At 35.9% G+C, this 20,904-nt stretch overlaps 1 protein-coding gene across 3 annotated transcripts in view; it reads left to right on the forward strand.

The window, feature by feature from the left end:
- ELP4 (elongator acetyltransferase complex subunit 4) overlaps window positions 1–20,904 on the forward strand; it is a 214,318-nt gene that overhangs the window by 60,088 nt on the left and 133,326 nt on the right. For all 3 annotated transcript variants that reach the window (XM_084774341.1, XM_084774342.1, XM_084774340.1), the window contains exons 5-7: window positions 6,715–6,854; window positions 15,181–15,265; window positions 20,366–20,551. In XM_084774341.1, coding sequence (XP_084630467.1) covers window positions 6,715–6,854; window positions 15,181–15,265; window positions 20,366–20,551 — 411 coding nt within the window. The remainder of the gene's footprint in view (window positions 1–6,714; window positions 6,855–15,180; window positions 15,266–20,365; window positions 20,552–20,904) is intronic.

Consider the following 20,904-nt stretch of genomic DNA (forward strand, 5'->3'; position numbering starts at 1 on the left):
ATTTGGATTATTTTCTCCTTTGTGTGTTTTGTTATATTTTGGATATCCTTTAGAATGATTGTGTCCTCATGGTTTTTTGTTGTTTTTTGTTTTGTTTTTTGGGTTTTTTTTTTCTATTTTATGTGAGTCTTCTTGGAGCATTGATCTTTGCTTAGGCTTACGTTCCCATTACTATTTAGGACAAAAGCTGACTATAGTAGCCGATAATTATTTGACAGCAATTCCAATGCTAATCTGCAGAGACTAAGTACTTGAGTTATGTCCCTGATAAGGTTCAGGCAGAGGCACCTCAGATGGTGTGGGGGAAACATAGTTCTTAGGTCTTTAGATCTGAGGGTATTAAGAAGTGAAATGAACTGAGGAGGGAGAGAGGAGAGCAAGTACAAATTAAGAAGTGAAGTGTGGATTGCAGACTATAGGTACACAAACTGCACAGTCACCAATGCTTCTGCACTCAGGATCCAAGCTGAAACTCAATAGCTGAACAACTGGAAAAAAGATAAGACGTTCACAAAAATTTAATTAATATGCAAAATAAATTATATTAATATTGGTTATTTTGCATAAAAAAGAAATATAAAGGTTTAATTTTTAATTCTTTAAATAGAAAACATTGCATCTGCCAGTGTTTCTTCTACACACACATAGGCACACACACAAATGGTTTCCCCCACCACAGTAGCAGTTTGTTTTTGTAGCTACTTCTGCAAGATGGAGAGAAGGCACATAACGTCAAGAGTGCAAGCAGGGTGGCTTGCTGTGTATTCACTCCTCAGGGCATCTTCAGGGTTGCACTCAGGTTTTTGTGGCAAATTCTTGGTCTGGGACCCATCCATGCCTGCCTGCTGAAGCCTTGTCTGGTGTGCTGAGGGTCAGAGAATTCTGTGCCTGCGCTCCGGTCGGCTGTGAACGATGCGCCCGCACACGTGCTGCTGAGTGTTCTCTTCCCAGCCAGATCCTGATCGTTTCCTTTCCACGCACCACACAGCCCTTGCCTGTCTACTCTCCTGGGTACGGCATGCTTCCCAAGACTCCGTGCTGTGTGCGGACGGGAGAAGAGGTGCTGTCTTCCACGTGGTCTCCACTTCCATTCACCTCAGGTAATAGTGGAGATTCTCAGCGTTGGGTTGCCATACAGCACTCCACCACAGTGTGTGTAGCCAGTCTGTCCTACCTGTCTCTCTGCTCAGATGTCCCCAGCCTCTGGTCACTCACCTGCCACTCAGCCGTTCTCTGACTACCAGTGGCTGAATGAAGCACAGCCCCCTCTTTCCCAGCATGGCCCCAGGAGATATGGCTGGATGCCAGTGGCTGCTTCCCTTGTAGGCGTCGTCAGAATTCTCTGTGAGGATTTTGCTAATCTCATCAAGCTCGTGCTTGTGTCGCCCTTCCTTTCCTCTACACTCCTCATCTGTCTTCACACTCCCTTTTATGCATTTGTAATGTTCTTTGACTCCTCGTCGGTTGAAGATAGCATCTATTCTTTCTTGTGTGTGTGCGTGCACACGTGGAGGCCTGGGTTGATGTCAAGTGACTTCTTATTGTTGATGGTGGTGGATTACAGTGCTGAGAACTGAACTGAAGGCCTCGGACTTGCTAGGCAAGCATCTATCACTGAGCTATATAACCAGCCCATGCCAGGTGTCCTTCTTCAGTTAGTTTCTCCTTTTTGAGACAGTGACTCTTACTGAACCTGGAACTCACTGATTGGCTGGCTGGCCAGTGAACATCATTGATATGTCAGTCTCTGCTCCCAAAGACAGGGGTTACCGATGCATACTGCCATTTCTGGGTTTTTAGATGGGTATTGGAAATCTTCACTCAGATCCTCATTTTTGTATAACATGACTGAGCCATCTCCTGAGCCCCTTTTAATCCTCACTTATACTTCAAGAGAGCTTACAAAGGCAAAACCACCATCCTACCTGGGCTTCCGTTGTTCCTTTATAAAGTATAATTTAGGATATTCTCCCATTTATTCACTGTCCTTTTTCCCTGGGAGTTTACTGAATGCTGTATAATCTACAGTGACTTCCTTTTTCGCTCTGCATGAACTGTTTCTCTTTCACTGCTTTCTCTTCTTGAAGACATGATTTAAAGTAGAAAACCATATATCCATTTTACTACTTGTGTCTATTTTAGTATGTGAGCTCAGGAAGAGAAAGTGAATGTTTTGCTTGCGTGTGTTATGTGTTCCATGAAATAAATAAATGAGTAAATTAAACACTAACTTAAGTTGCAAGTATTAATAAGTAATCATTTCCTTTTATTTTATTATCAGTGCTCAAATTTGTTTACTTTTACTTACAAGTGTGTGCTTCTGTTTAAGGAACAAGAATCATGTCTGGTTTCTTTGCATTTCTTTTGGCCCAACACAGTAATTCTGTGTTCAGTAATTAAGCCATACCAGTGGTCTTTGGCCACCACTTGTTTTCATCTTTTTCTTAAGTCTAAGCATTTCTCTGCAATTCCTAGTTTGAAAATGAAACAAACAAAAACATTGAGCTTTTTATATATCCTTGCACAAAATGCAGTTTCATTATTATGGTTTAAGAGTAAACAAGTAGAAGGAGTCCAAAATTAGGCATACTGATTATTAGAAATACCCTTTAATAAAAGGTGTTACCAAGCCTTACAAGTATAGTCCTAGTCTACTCAGGGAAAGTTAACAAGGATGTGAATATAGAGGGTAGAGACTTAGTAACACATAAATGTTTCACTCCAAAGAATATGTAGGCTACAAATACTCACTTATATCTGGACATTAGCCCAAGGGGCTTGTCCATGAAAGTCTTCACTTACCAAGAAAGTGGGATAGAGGGGAAGACATCCTATTGGGACTTTAGGTGAGAGAAACATGGGAGAATGGGGAAATAGAAGGATCCAAAGGGTACTAGAAACCTACAAGAAAAACATTATGACGGGCAGATCTGGGCCCAGGGGTCCTGCTCAAACTATGGTACCAGCCAAAGACAAAACGTGCAGTAAACATTGAACCCCTACTCAGATCTAGCCAATGGACAGGACGTTCTCCACACTGAGTGGAGAGTGGGGACTGACTTTCACACGAACTCTGGTGCCCCATATTTGACCATGTCCCCTGGATGAGGAGGCCTGGTGGCACTCAGAGGAAGGATAGCAGGCTACCAAGAAGAGACTTGATACCCTATGAGCATATACAGGGGGAGGAAGTACAGACATAGGGGAGGGAAGCAAGGGAAAAGCAGGAGGGAGGGAGGGAGGAATCGGAGGATACAAAGGAGGAGATAACAATTGAGATGTAATATGAATAAATTAATGAAATATTTTTTTAAAAGGATATGTAGGTTAAGTTTAGAAAATGTAGAATCCTTCCCATCTCACTAGTGATTTAGATTATCTATCATTGTGGATTTGCCCTCGCCCTGCTTGTCAGTATGCATTCACTCTTCACCCTACAGACTGCAAGCCTGCAGTGCATTCTGGATTTTGCTTCAGAATTGTAGGACTCTAGTACCAGGCTCCAGGGACTCCTGGCATATCAGAGTCTTGTAATAATTAGTGATTTAGCCACAACAGTTCTGGTAGATATGTGAATGTGTCAATGTGCACCAAATTCTATTCAGTAAGGCAATGTAATTACAAAGGACAATGATAAATTTCTGATTCTCTAATGAATCATAACTTAGTAATAATGTTTAAATTTATAAAGCATTAATTGCCAATATTGCATATATTATTTCAAGAGCATAATAAAGTCATCACTAGCCCAGTTCTCTTCATGGAGCTGAGGCTCTGTGTGGCTTAGTGAGTGAGTGGATTCTCGCTTTCTGTTATACAGACTCAGAAACAAGGCTTGCCAACAGTGGCGAGACTTCTCTTATTAGTTATTTGTGCTGCCACTGTTTCCTCTGCAGTGTGTTACTTTTGACACACTGGAGATGTAGTGTGGCGGTATAGGAGTATGCTATTGTTTTGTTTCTCTGCTTTCCTCCTTAGCTCCCATCAGATTTCATTTTTTATCACAGTAAAAACTTACTTCTATTTTTCTCTGTTCCACAGATGGTTAAGTTAAAGGAAGTTTATGAAAGTTGTCATATGTAAAATTAAAGCAATGAGTTCTTAGCTCGTAAAGCAAATGCACTTTTTTTAAATGATAGGTTGGTGTAAAATGCAATTTAATTTTTATAACAATGATATTTATAGATAAACTGTTACAGTAATAGCATTTCACTTTCATTTTCAGGGGAAATTTCTAGGTCTCAAAAGATTTCAGTATTTCAGAAACCTGACTGTATGCTAATACTGTGTATCTTAGCAAAATTTGAAAAACTTATTGTTTTATAAGAGCATATTTGTTTTATTTTTCCTTTCATTGAAAGATTGAAATCTTTGATCTATAATGAAAACTTTGTGTCTACTCTATCAATCCATAGTTTTGCTGTCATATCTGATATTAACATCTAAATAAGTTAATAACAATATAGTAAGAAAAGTTTCCAGTTTTATTTTTACATTTTAATGAATTCTTTGTATTCTGTATGTAAACTGTCACAGCATGAAATCAATTTTCTGCCTTGATTCATCCAAAATCTGAGAATTCTGTCACACAAATATTATAATTAAAAACATTAATAGTGACGGCAACTTAAAAAGCATACCTTGCTTTTTGATAATTTGGTTTGTTTCTGTGAGTGCATGGGACTTCAAGAACCTTCAGGCCACTAAAAAATTTATTAACTCAAACTTAAAAGAAGTGAAAAGTCTCTCTTTCTTTCTCTCTCCCCATGGTCAGTCTGCTAAAATAGATTATTCATGCTTATTTGATTCAGGTAGGCTTTTGCAAGCTTCCCCACCAGGCCTGGGAATGTGGTACACTGAGGCCTTTTCAGAGGCTTCTGACATAGACCAAGCTTTTATTGCATGGTGTTTTATTATAGCCAAATCCTAGTCTCCACCCAGTTTGTAGGCACTCAGCTTATTCTTTTGAATCAGGAAAGGTTATCACCTACCTTAATCCATGCTACTGCATGGATTAAGGACACCAGTGTGCCCCAGGATTCTCAAAGAGGATCCTGGAAACTTCTGGTTTCTTCTTTTTTTGCTGTCTTTACTAAATTCTATTGGGCCTTAGGGGGATTTGCATCTGAAATGGGCAACCTGGTGTTTTTCTCAATGAAGACATCAGATCAAAGTTCAGTTAGTCAAGGCCTTTCTGAGACATTAAGAGGGCTTGGGCTTACACAATAAAAAGATGAGCTCTCGCAGAGATTGCAGTAAAAACATTCTGAACTATAATCCGGATAAAGAATCAATTATAGGCCAAAGAACAGACCTTGTTTAAATTGCTTTAGCCTAATAACTTTACATTTAAAAACCCTTACACTGTATTTTTTAAAAACTTACTTTAATGTCATATAATTTATTTGTCAATACTTTTCATAATAAATGGAGCATTTGTGCCTTAGGAACTATAATTCTGCACTTTCTATTATTGCATTGAAAAGATTAGATTTAAGCCAACTAATAGATGTCTTTCATTAATGAAAATAAATAATACCTTATGGAGAGATGCACATTCATTTTGTTTAGAAAATAAATGTCACACCCACAGACTCAATCTAGGAAAAAATGCTTCTATTAGACTTCAGGATGTTTTATTTCATGTGACTGTATAATTTGGTGTTTATAGGCATTTAATTTAGGAATATGAATCATTGAAATCTTAAATGCAAATAGCTAATGTCAAGCAAACGTATCTTTAACTAAATAAAAAAAAAATGTCACTCTGTAAAATAAGAGCCTACTGTGAGTTCTCATATTTTGCAGAGACTCTAGTTGTAATGAACTTCTCCAAGTTTGCCCATGTCTTAACACACAGGAATGGTGACAAAAGATCAGATCTGAGCTTTTACCAGAAGCTGTTGCCAGGTGGAATTTGTTAATAGTTTAACTTTATGTAGAAGAGTGGGACAGGGGTTGCATTCATTAAAATCAGCCCAGATTCCATTCAGAACAATTGTTCATAGATTTTTTTCTCACATGTGTAAATAAATTCAGTGCAAATAGTTATTAGTTTTCTAAGAGAAAAATGGTTTCTTTAATAAAGAATGTCATGCCAAGTTTCCAATGACCTCACAGTTTCTGTGTATCCTCTCATCCTGTCACATGCCTCGGTCCTGTCTGGACTCTGGTTCATTTTACATAATCAGCTTAATTTTGATTCATAAGAAATATTGTATATGTGTACACATCATCCTGTGAGCATTTAGTTTTAATATGATGCTCAGTTAAACACATTTAAATATTTGATGGGGGGCGCTTTCCAACCAATAAATTAATTTGGCTTAACTTCATTTAGTTCTTAGCCTCGCCTTATTCAATTTGACATTAAAAATTGGGCTGGTATCTGTGAATTAAGGATTATATATGTTAAATTTCTAACTTAGAAGAATAGATTTACTGAATAGTTTTTAAATGGGAGAAGATTATGAATTATTATAAACAGGAATTACTAACAGTGGAAAAAAAAACTTGAGAGTAGAAAGTTTGATTCCTGGGTGTATGTACTTAGGCTAATAAAGGCTATTTTATGGGTCTTTAAATTTAGCGAGTATATTTTTCAGCTTTTCCTCATTAACCTTAATGTACATAGATATGTCATGCCTTATGTAGGACATCAAAATTATAATATAAAAGAATGTTACTTTAATAACCAGCATGATTTTTAAGCAGGTTGGACCAGTGTCATCTTCACGATTTGGTCACTATTATGATGTATCAAAAAGGATTCCTCAGGAGCTACTAGAGAGTTCAAAATGGCATGGATTCTTCCTTCCAGAGCACATACCTTCAGACCTTAAAGGAGAGGCCTGGTAAGTCAGTGTTGGTTAACAGCAAAGTCTCGTTTCAGATATCAGTAGATTACATTTTACCTGAGTTTTGAAGAATACATAGGCAGAGGTATACCCAACAGCGCTAGTTTTCTACAAAAATATAACAAATTATACATGTATTTTGTAATATCTTATTATGTGTTCTTTTTTCTGGCTATGTAAGCTACCTATTGCTATGGTTTATAATGGCGGTCAATCTAGATACCAAGCTAGTTTCAGTTCCATTTGATTTTACTTTCCAGAAAATGTGAAATAATTCTAAACCAGGATTTCCACCCATAATGCAAATAAATATCTCATAATAATTCTACGGAAATATGTAAAGCATGCTCCTTGCTAATACCCTGTAGTGAGTGATCTTTAAAGGGTAAGCCAGTATATACTTTTGCTGTTTTTCCTTTTCTTTTTATCTTTTCTTTTTCTTTTTCTTTTTCTTTTTTTAATGTTAAGCCCTGGCTGAACTTAAACTATGTACCAAATTATGACCTTGAAATTCCTGGTTCTCCTAGCTCTATCTCCAGAATGCTGGGGCTCCTGGGATTTGCCACTACACCACTTTACCTGGTTTTATGCAATTCTTGGGTTTTAATTCAGGGCTTTGTGCATGCAAGGCCTCTTCACAACTAAACTACATTTCTCGCCTTATGTTTTTTAATACTCCATTCATATTAAGATATTGTACTCACAGTGATACTGTAAATAAAAGTCTGTCATTTTAGGTGGAAAGATAATTTGGAGTTAGAATTTTACACTGAGGAGTTTTTTAGCATTAGAACCACCTAACCTGTTTATAGTGCCAAAAATTTAGTAAATCAGAATTCTGAGAGTTACAGACTTGATATTAAAGAATGTTTAGATATTTTTAAAAGAAAAATATTTTCAGTTCTTACCACAGGAAGCTACTGAACAGATTGTAGCCTGTGTTTTCTTTAACACTATCAAAAGTTTCTCAAAGTAAAAAATTGTTAAGAGACTTTGTAGATGGGGTCTTGTGACATTAAATGACTTAAATGTCTAACGTCTAGAAATAATACCTAAGAATTTAGTCAACACTATTCAACTTAAATCATTTTCAGAATTTTTTAACTTTGATGATGGGTTCCCTAGTCTATGGTTAGAGACATAAAGTGGCATGTAAGTGCTATTTAAGTTTTAGTGCCCATGCTGAAGAGCAACTACTGTGTGTTGGGCACACTGCTCTACATTTGCATTTATTACCTCCTGTTTTCTTGTATGAGCAAATATTTCTGTTTTCCAGAAGATACTGACGTACATGGATCTAGCCGGTCTAGGCTGAGTAGTGTGACCAGGAATAACACGTTTTAGCTCATTCTTTGTGATCCGTTCCTTTTGATGGCTCTGCTAGTTCTTATTTTCATTGTTTTGTTGCAGACAAAGGGTACTAATGAGAACATTGTTCTGGGGCTGCCTTTATCCTTCTGTGCTCTTGGAGTCCTCCCTTGAATTCAGGGAACTCAGTGCCCTTGTGTGGAAGTCAGGGGCTAGAAATGAATCTACTACATATTTACCCATATTACTTTTGTTATTGTTAATTTTGAATCATTACATCAATTATACTAGTTCCCATTTTTGACTGCCAGTTGTACTGAACACACACACGCACGCACGCACGCATGTGCACAAAAAAAATGATAACACCTACATTCAATGTTATTTCTTTCTGACTCAGAATTCTGTGTTGGCAGTAGTTCTATACTGTTTCATTCATGGAATACTCAACCATATAAATAGGAAATATAGAGTGCTTGCCTAGCATAAATTCAATTCCTAATACTACAAAAATAAAATAAAGCGTTATTAAGGGTAGTATAACTAAACAAAAAATCGTTTTCATAATTTCAAACATATATTTATTTTAAGGAACAAATATTTTTATGGCAGAAAATATGAGATTTGCATTTATTCATTAAGGTAAAGGGAGGAAGAAGTTAACTTTAGTCAAATGCCTCTTTCAGAAGGGGACTACTCAGGTATCTGACCATAGCCTATTCATTCAATGCTGCCAACAGCCCTCTGAGCTGAGTAATAGCATCACAGTTTATGGGACCTGGAGGTCAGAGACAGTAGGCAAATTTAGTGTTGTAGATTGTTGCAAATTATAAGTCACTAAGGCTGTGGTTCTCAACTTGTGGGTCATAACCCCTCAGGGGGTTAAATGACCTTTTCACAGAGGTTGTATATTAGATATTCTACATATCAGATATCTACATTAAAATTCATAACAGTAACAAAATTACACTTATGAAAAAGCAACAAAATAATTTTATGGTTGGGGTCACCACAACATGAAGAATTGTACTAAAGGGTCACAGTAACCACTGTACGAAGTTAATCCCCAAAACTATGTTTGTAAAACATCCATGTTGTAAGAAATGTGCAGCTCACCAAGCTGAGGGTCCAAAAAATTGTGCTTTGGTGAACTGTGAGGATGTAGTCAAATGGTCTTTAAAACGTATAATTGCTGGAATGTTTTTTGAAAGCCAGCAGTTTTATACAGAATAGGAAAATTTATAGATTTTAATTATCAAGGCAGTATTTCATTTCAGAGTAGTTAACTGATAATTCATTTATTTCATATTAAACTTAAATGCTTAATTAAATGTAATTAAGCTTTAAGCATGTAATTAAATTAATTTTGAATATAAGTACTTTACCATGTGGGATTTATTTTAATTTATGAAAAGTATGCTCACTTCACTGACGTGAACTTTACTGATTCATTTATAAAACAATAAAGCCAAGCCTTGTAGTTGACTATACTTTTCCTATAATTAAAACTAGAGGATATAGAGTTGTTTCCCACTATCCTATGTGAGATACAATATATAATTTCATAATTTCTAAAGGCACTATTGATAACATGTAAAGATTTTTTATAGCGAGGAAAACTGAAGGTCATTTGAAATTTGCAGTTATTAATTTGAAATTACTAGTAAGCTTGTCTATAGAAAATGTTCATACACATACTCTAAGTTTTCAAACTAGAGCATAGGCATGGAAACTTGACATATATCATGTTATTGTTAAGATCACTTTAGAGAGCTGGTACCTGCAATCTCTACACTGTGTAGGTGGAAGAAGGAGCATCAGAAGGTCAAGGCTAGCCTAAGACATGAGACAGTGTCTTAAAACCAGACAGCTTTGATAGTTCACTGTCCTAAGTGTCACAAAGTGATAAGACAATGATGACAAAGGCTCATTTTAGAATAGTTCTGTAACTGATTTACTTGCTTTTAAATTGGATGTTGTTTTGAGTTAACATTTGCCAACATGTATGTCCAAGCCGAGCAAGTAGATTTGTTTCCCACTGAAGTATACTGCCATCCCACAGTTAAGACAAAGGACAGATGCCTGGACTGTCAATCAGTTCAGATTGCAGAAGGAGCACACAGGTTCTGTTAGATCTCTTTTATAAGGTCCCATTCATGAAACCTCAACACTCATGATGGAGTCATCTCCTAAAGATCCCACCTCTTAACATAATTGTATATCAAAGTCAAGATAGGACTCTGGAAGGGCAGGAATAGCCAACCACTGCAGGCAGATAGATGTGATAATGACTGTGCCTTCTGAATACAGGGAGGATTAGGTTACCTTCTTATTGTTTCTGCCTTCAGGTCATGAGTATGGTGAAAGATGAGATACTGGAAGTTTGAATAAAAATGAAGAAGAGATGAAATTGTCATCTAGGAGATTGAGAGTATAGTGAGTTCGCCAAGCAACTCTAGTAGATTCTTGGAAATTATAGTAATAAATTTAAAGTCAGACCAGTCCAGTGAGTGGACCTTTCTCTGCCCTCTGCACTGAGCCAGATGGAGAGTCCACAGTAGTTTTGTTAATAAACTTTGCCATGACAAAGAAAGAGATAGATAAAATGAAGATACAGGATGACCATGGAACAGGATGGTTAATTAAGGTGATCCTAAGTATGACGCAGTAAGATAAGGCTGTCCACACTCAGTGATAGCCTAGGAAGATGAAGGGAGAGTGCACGAACCCACAATTATAGAGGGGTGATTGATAATGGCAGTAATTGATGTATGATGGTGAGAGGAAACAGCTTAGGTAGGATAAGTAAGTGGAAGAGAGAAGACCAAGGAACTGAAGAGCAGAGTAGAAGAAAGTGTGTGACAGCCCAGGCTTGGATACTCCACACAACAGTGGGGGCCTGTAGGAGACATGACCTAATTAAGTTACTGAAGGAAGGCAGTAGAGTGTCAGTCGTGATTATGTCTCATAAAGATGATACCTTCACTTAACAGTCTCCATGCCAGATAGGATGTTTAGCCTTGGTGTGCAGTCGGTACATCTTCATGTCCTTAGTATCTTCCTATGTCCAGAGGTCTCTTCTGGTTATTACTCTCCTTCACACTCATGAATGCTTTCTTAGACTCTGTGCCCGACTAGTTGAGCTTTCATAGTCTGACTCAACTTCCATGGTAGGTGAAAAGTATCAGAGAAGAAAAATCAGTAAGTGACAGCCTTCAGGGTAATCCTAATGAAATTTTTAACTTGAAAATTACTTGTGAAAAGACTTCACAATCTCTGGAATCACATGCAAATTATATGCTAATAGGCTTTTAGCTCAGCAAAGTATTTTACACAATTAGTTGAGATGTGTATTGTGCCTATTGCCTTAAAGTGTTTCTTCCTACTTGTCATGGTTGGATCTTTATAATATACATGCAAATAGAGCTTAGGTAAGATAAATTTTATTTTCCCATTGGCTTTCAAAATAATGTCAAAGAGTGCTTCATCTTTATTTTAATTGATTGTAATTATGGATGATAATTTTTTGATAATGTTTTTTTCTTTTGGTTTTCAAGACAGGGTTCCTCTATGTAGGAACCCCTGGCTAACATCTGTAATTGACAGGTGTTACATCCATATAATACACAAGAGATTCCTTCTATAACTGTCCTTATATCACAAGGTCATTGTATTTATCAAATGCTACAACACCAGTCTCTTCCGTGTTTACTGTACACCAAGCACTTTGTCAACTGTTGTGACTAAAATTGGGTAGGCTTCTTATTATTTTTTTTTAAGAAAAAATAAATTTTATTTTTTTAGTGTATGAATTCATATAAAAAATCCAAAAATAATTACCACACACATAAAGAATCTACCAAGAGTTTGTTTTCTGTCTGTAAATTCTTCACTATTAACTGCTTATTATGACGCCATATACAATTTTATTTTTCTAGTTTATTTTTTTACAGAAAAAAATACTCTTTTAAAGACAAAAAAATGTTTCTTTTTCCCCAGGCCTCTTCCCCGCTCCCCCCCCCCCTGTGAAAGTAAAGATAATTTTAACTACTTGGTATATTAAGGTTCAAAACAGTTCCAGAGCTAGAAAGATAGTTGAATGGCTAAGACCAATTGTTGGTCTTGCAAGGGACCAGAATTTGATTCCCTCACCTACATGGCAGCTCGTGATCATCTATAAACTTCAATTCCAGGGAATCCAATGCCGTCTTCTGACCTCCTCAGGCATGCACATGCAGGAAAATGGTCACAAATATATAATAAAAATAAGGATTTGAGGGCTGGAGAGATGGCTCAGAGGTTAAGAGCACTGTCTGCCCTTCCAGAGTACCTGGGTTCAATTCCCAGCCCCCCCACATGACACCTTATAACTGTCTATAACTCCAAGATCTGACACCCTCTTATAGATACACATGCAGGCAAAACACCAATGCACATAAAATAAAAATGAATTTTAAAAAATAAATCTTAGAAATTAGTTTAAATAATCTTTATATTTTGTGTGTCTTTATATTGTGATAACTTTAAGCACAATGAACTGAGGTTAGCTCAATATAAAAATGTTGACTATTACAAGAGTAAAGCAAAATAGTATGTGTGATTTAAATGGACTGTCTGTAGAGCAGTCTTTAAATATTTAAAGTAGTCAAAATTTTGTTAAATGTTTGGAAGCAGGGCCTGGGGACATGGCGCAGGGGGTCAAGTTATCCGCTCAACTCCACACGCCCATTGTGATACATGTATCTGAACTCATTCAAACATATACACATATACATAAAGACTTAACAATAAATGCACAAACAAAATGTTTAGAAGCAGTAATAACAAAGCCAGGGTCATATCTGTAAATACATTTCCTTCTTGCAACGTGCACATCCACACACATACACACAAACACACACAGCATAAGATTTCTCAATATTGAAGAATCAATAATAAAACCAAAACTTCCAATGGAAAAGAAAATATTTATTTTTATCAGTGTGTGTATATATTTTTATAAGTATTGAACAGCAACGTGTGGTAATCAATAGTGCTTGGTATTTTAATAAAGCACAAGTCCCATTTTAAATGATTTCATCATACTCATTCAGAAGTTAATATTAATAAGTAGTATGCATAAATGTATTTATTTCTCAGTTTTATTTTTTACAAAAATTTTCTAAATATTTCAATCCTCGAAAATTTTCTTATTACTAGAAAATTCTAAGCATCATTGGCTAGTAGAGTATTTTATGGTTGTGCTAAATAAGGAAAGAGATTTAGATGTATTGGGTTTTGCCTTCAATTTCATTCTCCAAAATGAAACAGTGAACAAGATAAAGAAACAATCCAAGGAATAAGGGGGAAAAATAAAAGAGAGAGAGAGTGCATGCTTAATAACTCACGTTTTTATGGTCACAGACAATTCAATGACAAGGAAAGTTGACTTTAAAAACAGGCAAAAGACCTGAGTAGATATTGGTCTAAAAAAGATAAACAAATAGACAGCAGATCTATAAAGAGAAAAAAAACCTCAAATATCACTAATTACTAGAGAGATGTATATTAAAACTCCTGTGAGATGTTTCTTTACAACTATTATAATGACTTATCAATGTGCTAAAAGGTGAGTATTGTCAAAAATCTAGAGAAAGAGAAGCTTTTGTGTACTGTTGGTAGATGTAGAAAACAGTCTGACAGTTTGTCAAAAATTCAAAGTATAGCTATTGTATCTAATAGAGCTACCCATGCGCTTACACCTAAGGAAGTGTGAAGTCAGTGCTACTGGAGGGATACTTGTATTTTGTTCTCATTACAGCCAAGATACAGAATGGACAAATAAATGTTATCAGCAGATTATGGTATACACGCAAACATGTAGCAGAATACTGCTTTACCTTGAAAAAAGAATCCTGTGTTCTGCAACGCAGATGAGACTGGAGAACATTGTAGGGGCATTGTTAACGCATTAGGAGGAAATGAATATACATATGCTCTCCTTTAGCCCATAGAGAGATCCATCAGGTGGAAAGCTGCGATGTAATTTATAATCTGGGGTCTTAGAGCAGATCTACTCCTCGGAATAGGCTAGTTGACCCAGGTGGAAGTTGCATCGACTACATTCACACTGTTAACACTGGCCTGAACAAACAGGTGCCGAGGCAGGACACTCTCACAGAACTGCCCTTACACGGTGTTGCTTCTACTCCTGCTCCTCCTGTCCTTGTAGATAACCATGTCCCCGTAGCCTGTGTTGTCCCTGAAAGGAAGCAGTAATTGCATGAAACATACCCACGTGTAAGGCCCCCTGAAACATCTCAACATTTATAACGGATATATCTCAAGTATTCTTTTTAAGTCCAAAGTGCGCCTTAAAAATCATTTTCCTTTTTTTAAAGTAATAAACAGTGCCAGTATCATATGGGAACTAATTTAGGATGTCTTCTTAAATCCATGCAATTACTTTTGTATCTTCTTTTAATAAAGGAAGTGGGTAAATTTAGTGTGGATTATGCTATGTTTGCCTTCATGTGCCCTAAAAATTCAAATTCTTAAGTTAATGTTATTTTAGCAGTTTGTTCGAAGAAAATTAAAACTTTGATGGAAGATGAGCTCAGGTGATCAGAACATTGATTTGGGAGTGTGTGGCATAGCAGTTCATTAACTATGTGTTAATTATGTATGATTACTCCTGAAAAAGCTACGGTGGCTTCATCTCTTAGGTTGCTTCATTAAATCATTAATTTTCTACGAGGTAACTAAGCCTGACATAATTAAGTCATCTCAGTCTCCACAGATATTTTTATCCTCCAATAATGTCAAAAACTGAGCAACTTACCAGATGATGTAACTTACTCTCTTTTTACAGACTGACTTCCATATTTTAGATTGTTGACATCATTTGGTGCATTTTCTTTTATATTTAAACACTAATACATTTATATTTATAATTGTTTACTGAATGTTGTGGAAGAGCTGTGTGACTTTGTGTGTGATGGCCCGTTTATGTGTCTGAGCCGCTTCCTCCTCACAGTGCTGTGTCCTGTGACTACATGAAGCTACTTCACTTCATTCAGAGCATCATTTACACTGAAGGATTTGATGGAGCTGATCCCCAGGTATGAGTCTTCCAGCGCCCTTTGTAGTCATCTAGAGAGTATTGGTCTCAAATCTCTGGGGTAGGCTTGGTGAGCCTGAGAAAAATCAATAATGTGCAACTTGTTTTCACAGACACTGTAAATGAGTAGTAAGTATTCATGTGTATTAACAGTTTTAACTAAGTTCTCAAGGTTCACACAAAGTAATCACATGCTTTGTCAATGCTAATTGTCCTTAAATGGCTATTTATAGCTTCTGAGATTAATAAGTAGTTGTGTTCTTAAATTACTTATACTACAGGGTTCATATGTTCTATTTAAAATGTTCATATTTCTATCATTCAGGCCTTAGTTCCAAATTGCCTTATATGTAAAAATTATCACAAAATTTTCTGCCTTACTACATTTTGAATTGTTTCATTGAATAAAAGATATACTTTTGCTATATCTTATAAATGTTCTCTTTATCCCTAGTTTTTCACTTTCTCCAAATTCTCACTACTGAAGACATTTCACTTAGTTTAAGCAAATGAAGACATTTTATTCTTAAGCATCTTACCTTCCAAAGATTTTTTTCTCACTTGAATTTGACACTACAACATTTGTATTATTTTATTATTTTTGTATTGCTTTAAGATATGTACAATATTTTAACAAATGTATCTTCACAAATGTATCTTTTAATGAAGACAAAGAAGGTAGAAACTAATTTTTTACATCTTTATCTACATTTGATATTAGTTCATAAATTTTAAATTTTTATCAATTTAGTTGCTATATTTAACCATTCCTTCATGGCAAAATAATAATTTTTAAATTGATTTTGATTGCCAGTTTAACAGCAGACTGAAAACATTCATGTGTATCTAGAAAGCATTTACCTATAGATGGCTTTTAATGTTTTTCATAGCCTTTGCAGTGACCGCTGGTATTATTCATCCCTTACTACTGCAATTTTTGGTCCGAGCTAAGATTTATGGGTGCCATGTCTTCTTTTGGTGCCAGTGTGCATCTGGAGAGGCAAATTGGTCCCTGACAGACACCTTTTCCCACTTGCGGTGGTAGCTATGGAAACAGGCATGTCATAACAGTTCCTATGGTGCAGTGTGCAGAGCTGCTGCTCTTACAGGATGATGACACACCTCTTCTGAAAGCAAGAAATTTATAAAACGCGAAAGAGTAACATGAATTGCTTTATTCTTCGTGAGGTATATGTACATGTATGTAAGCACCTTAGAAACAAACCTAAAAAATCCTTAGGAAGCAGCCTTATGTTGAAACAAACCTTGCTTGTTTGCATGTGGTAAAACATGCCACTTTCAAGAGACAATTGATTTACTCTTGAAAATTGCTAGAAAATAAAATGGAGGGTGTTCAGTTCTCTGAGCATGCAAGGCCCTGTAACAGTTGACTTTCATAAACACTGGACAGAATTGAGGTAAACATTTCCATAGTGAATACCAAAAGTGCTTAAAATTTTCAAATTAAATGTAAACATACCAAAATAAATCATTATAAAAGTAAACTTCCTATGTATTAGAACTAAAGCATAGTTCATAAGTTATTAAATCATGAAGTATGTTGCCTGTTACATCCTGGTCTATTTATCTGTCTCAAAAACTGCAGACAAGTTCAGGAAAGGCAAATAGTCCTTTAAGTGGTATTCTTGATTCAAAATAATATTCTGACATTGAAGTCAATTCTACTTTCAAAGGGATGTTTTTATATACAGTACACTTTCAAATAAATTGAATTAGTTGGATAAAACAGTTAAAATATACTATATAAAGAACAGGCTATTATAATTAATTTTTGTAATCTATAATTAACCTTAGTAATAAATTATGTAGCTCACCTATAACTATGTTTGGGTAGGAATATTTAAAATTGTTTTATAATATTATTTGTTTTTAATTTTTAAATGTCAGATATTTAAGAAATATACTATAAAAATGAAATTTGAGCATTTTTTTAACTTAACATACTAAATTAAACATTAGATATCCTTATGGGAATAAATTTATTTAATATATAACTATCAGCTGTGTTTTATATTTTAAAAACTAACATCTGAGGTATCACAAAAGAGTCAACTTTTGTTGCTGTAATTATCATTATATTTATTAAAATATATCTTTGTGTTGAGGTATTACGCTCATTCTAATGTGCTGTGTACTAAGGACTTAAAGATCATATAACTCACTCATTATTTGATTCAGTGTTTCCGTTTCTTCCATTTCTATATGCTAGTGTGTGTGTATATATATATATATGTATGTATGTATAGACTATACGTCAGTCTAGTCAGCTCCCTATTCCATGTCTAATAGCATTTTTACACATTTAGCAAGTTCTTTCTGTTACAGTAGTAGGTAGTGGTGACCATGTGTTAAGATAATCTGTAGATTGTGAACATTGCTCTCCTTTACTTTCACATTTCATTCTCATTTCCCTATATGATCTGTCCCTTTTATGTTGTTGTTTTTTCCAGTAATGCTTTATTTTCTTGTCTTGACAAGGTGGTGCTGGGGCTTGAACCCAGGGCCTTGCACATACTAGCTAAGTACTGTGCCACTGAGGCATGTCTACAGCGTTGTACTCCCTATTTCTTTTCCCTGTTCCCTCTATTGAGAATCTGACATAGGCCTGTTATCATAAGATAGCAAGTTTAGCAATAAGAAAAAAAGGCCTTACATTTGTACCATTATTATAAACTTTAAGTTCTAAATAATAAAGAAAAAATCTTCTTACTTTTCACAGATATTGTACATAAATTTGCCAGGAACATACACATATACTTCCTTTTTTAATTATTGTAGTAAGATTTATCTCATTTTAATGGGGGGGGGGGGAAGAGCCTGGTGCCCTCAGAAGCCAGAAGAGGGCATTGAATCTCCTGGATTGCAGCTGGTGTGAGCTACACATGCAGGTTCTGGGCAGATAAAGTTGGCTCCTTTACAAGATCAGCACACACTCTAAACCACAGACTCTTCTGTAGCCCCTCATTCATTCTTCTAATATCTGTCCCATGAACCTTTTCACTTTATTTTTCTGCATGGTACACAAATTAAACACTCTTCACAGGCCAACATCATAACATATTAAAATAGATGAGAAATGTTTCTTCTATACTAAATATATTCATTTTTTCCCATCCCCAGTCTTTCTATAGAACTGAGTATAGCTGCTATTTATAAGTTGGGTTTATATTGTACTGTATATTATAATTCATTAACCTAGGGATGATTTCCAGTATATGAGTAGATATATGTTACATGCACTTACTTGGACATACATAGATTTTGGAGTCCACAGAAGTCTCTAGAATGAGTGTTGCTAGGGATACCAAGAAGTGACTTTGTATATCAAGAATCCTACACCTGCTTTTTCATCCAGACTCTTCATCTGTTTTATTCCCCTATCTAACTACTTTTGTTCTCAGGTTTTCAACTGTTTAGATTCATTTGCTCTATCACCCTTTGTCAGTAAATTCTCTTTATAAAGGGAGTACACAGATTCAGTCCTCTCTTGGAAAAATAGATTTGCTAGATTGGGTAGTGGTAATTATTGTTTAATACTTTTTAGTGCAATTTTGTAGCAACAGTGAGTGATAAGTTTTTGGGACCTGTTTGCTTAGAAAGCTCATTTAAACTGGCGCGTATCGTAAATAGTGGCTTTAAGAAAGAACACCTTATTTATTCCATCAGAAATATAATAATGATCTTCCAAATACTTGCATATTCCATGTTTTGTTAACACCTCTTTCTTGTGCCCAGAAATATTTCTGGATTGCTAAGGGGAGCATTTACAAAACATTTGTTCAGTTAGAATAACCCAAACAGCAGAACTTGTAAACACATATGTTGTCAAATGCTTACTGACAAGTGTCTTTGCCTTTTTAAAATGATTTTAAAATATTCTTTTCCAAAAACATATTGAGCAGCATTATTTTGACTACAATGTCAGTATTTTCTAAATGTCATCTGCTAACTTTGAAAATATTGAACTTAAAGAAGGTTAATAAAAACAGCTTCATGGAAAAACTAGAGGCAAGTATAAAATATAGTTGTAAAAACCTTTCAAACAAAAGCTCACGTAGCACCTTATAGAAAGGTAGACAAAAAATACTGGCTCTCCCTGTCTGATTCTGCCACCTCCCTTTGCATCCCTTCTTCTGTCTGGGCTGCCTTGTCTGGCCTCAGTGGGAGAGGATGCGCTTAGTCCCACAGCAGCTTAGTGTGCCAGGGCGGGTTGATCCCCATGGGGGGCCTTCCCCTTCTAGAGGAGAAAGAGAGGGGAGAATGGGGGAAACGGTGTGTGGGTGGGGGAACTGGGAGGAGAGGGGAGCTGCAATCAGAGTGTAAAGTGAATAAATACAGTTTTGTTTTTTTTTAAAAGAAATACTGGAGGAGGTGCAGAATTTTATAATTCTAGGAATACGTTTATAAGGTTTTAAATTAACCTTTTTCTCTACTGTTGCCTCTGGTATCATATTATTGAAGGATTTTGTTGCTATTGTTGTTCTTTATTTTGTTTCTTTTTGGAGACAAGAATCTCGCTATATACACCTGGCTGACCTGGCACTTGTTTTATAGACTACTCTAACCTTGAACTTATGGTGATCCTGTGCCTCTACCTCCCAACTACTAGGAATACAGGCAAGCACAGGCGAGCACCACATCACTTAGTGTTTCCCTGTTATTTTAACTTTCTCAAACAGAATTCTTAGTAATCACCTCAAATTTAGACAAAACTCGTTTGGTTCTTGTCATAACCTTCAGATTTTCCAAAAATTAAAGAAAGAAACCTGTTTGTTACAGACTGTGTTTGCTTTGTTTCTGGGCTGCCCTTGAACTCCTATAGTCAGTCAATTCACCTACACCAGGATCCAGAGTAGTTTCAGTGTTGAGGTAGTAGATTGGCTTTGTCCTAGTCTCCTTTATACTCTTGTCCTCCAAAGTATGTCCTATATATTGTCTTCTTACGAAGGTTGCATCCGTTTTACCACATCTATCAATATTGTCTTCCTGATACTGTGAGTTTAGATAAGAACTAGCAAATAAAGAAGTTCTGTATTAATAAACAGTACCTATGTATTTGTCTCCCCCCACTGTCTTTTAGAAAAAACAGAAAAACATTTTAAGAATAGGAATTCAGAACCTTGGTTCGCCATTATGGGGAGATAACATTTGCTGTACAGAAAACTGTGACAACCACGGGCTTACCAAGTTCCTCTACGTTCTCCGTGGCCTTCTCAGATCCTCGCTGTCAGCCTGCATCATCACAGTGCCAGCACATCTTGTCCAGGTAAGCCCTCCTGTCTTCCTTCCTCAGTGGAGAATTGGAAGAACAGTGTGGCTTTAATATTTATTTCCTTCATCGCTTATGATTTTGGCCGTCATTTTGTGTGTTCATTGGCTATTTTAATATCTTCTGCATTTTGTTCATTGTTGTTAGTTAATTTCATCAACAGTTTGTAAAATTCCTTTAAAAAATTTAGCAATATACTTTATAGTAATTTTTCTTCTACCCTGTGACATCCTTTTTCTTAATAGGCTTTTGAAAATACATTTTAAATCTTCACCAATTTTATCCATTTTAATTGGCCGTTTCCCCTGTTCTTCTCTCTCATTGGTCTTGACTTCTCTTATGATCTTCTC

The sequence above is a fragment of the Acomys minous genome (assembly GCF_964271855.1).
Source record: "Acomys minous genome assembly, chromosome: 3".
Lineage (NCBI taxonomy): Eukaryota > Metazoa > Chordata > Mammalia > Rodentia > Muridae > Acomys > Acomys minous.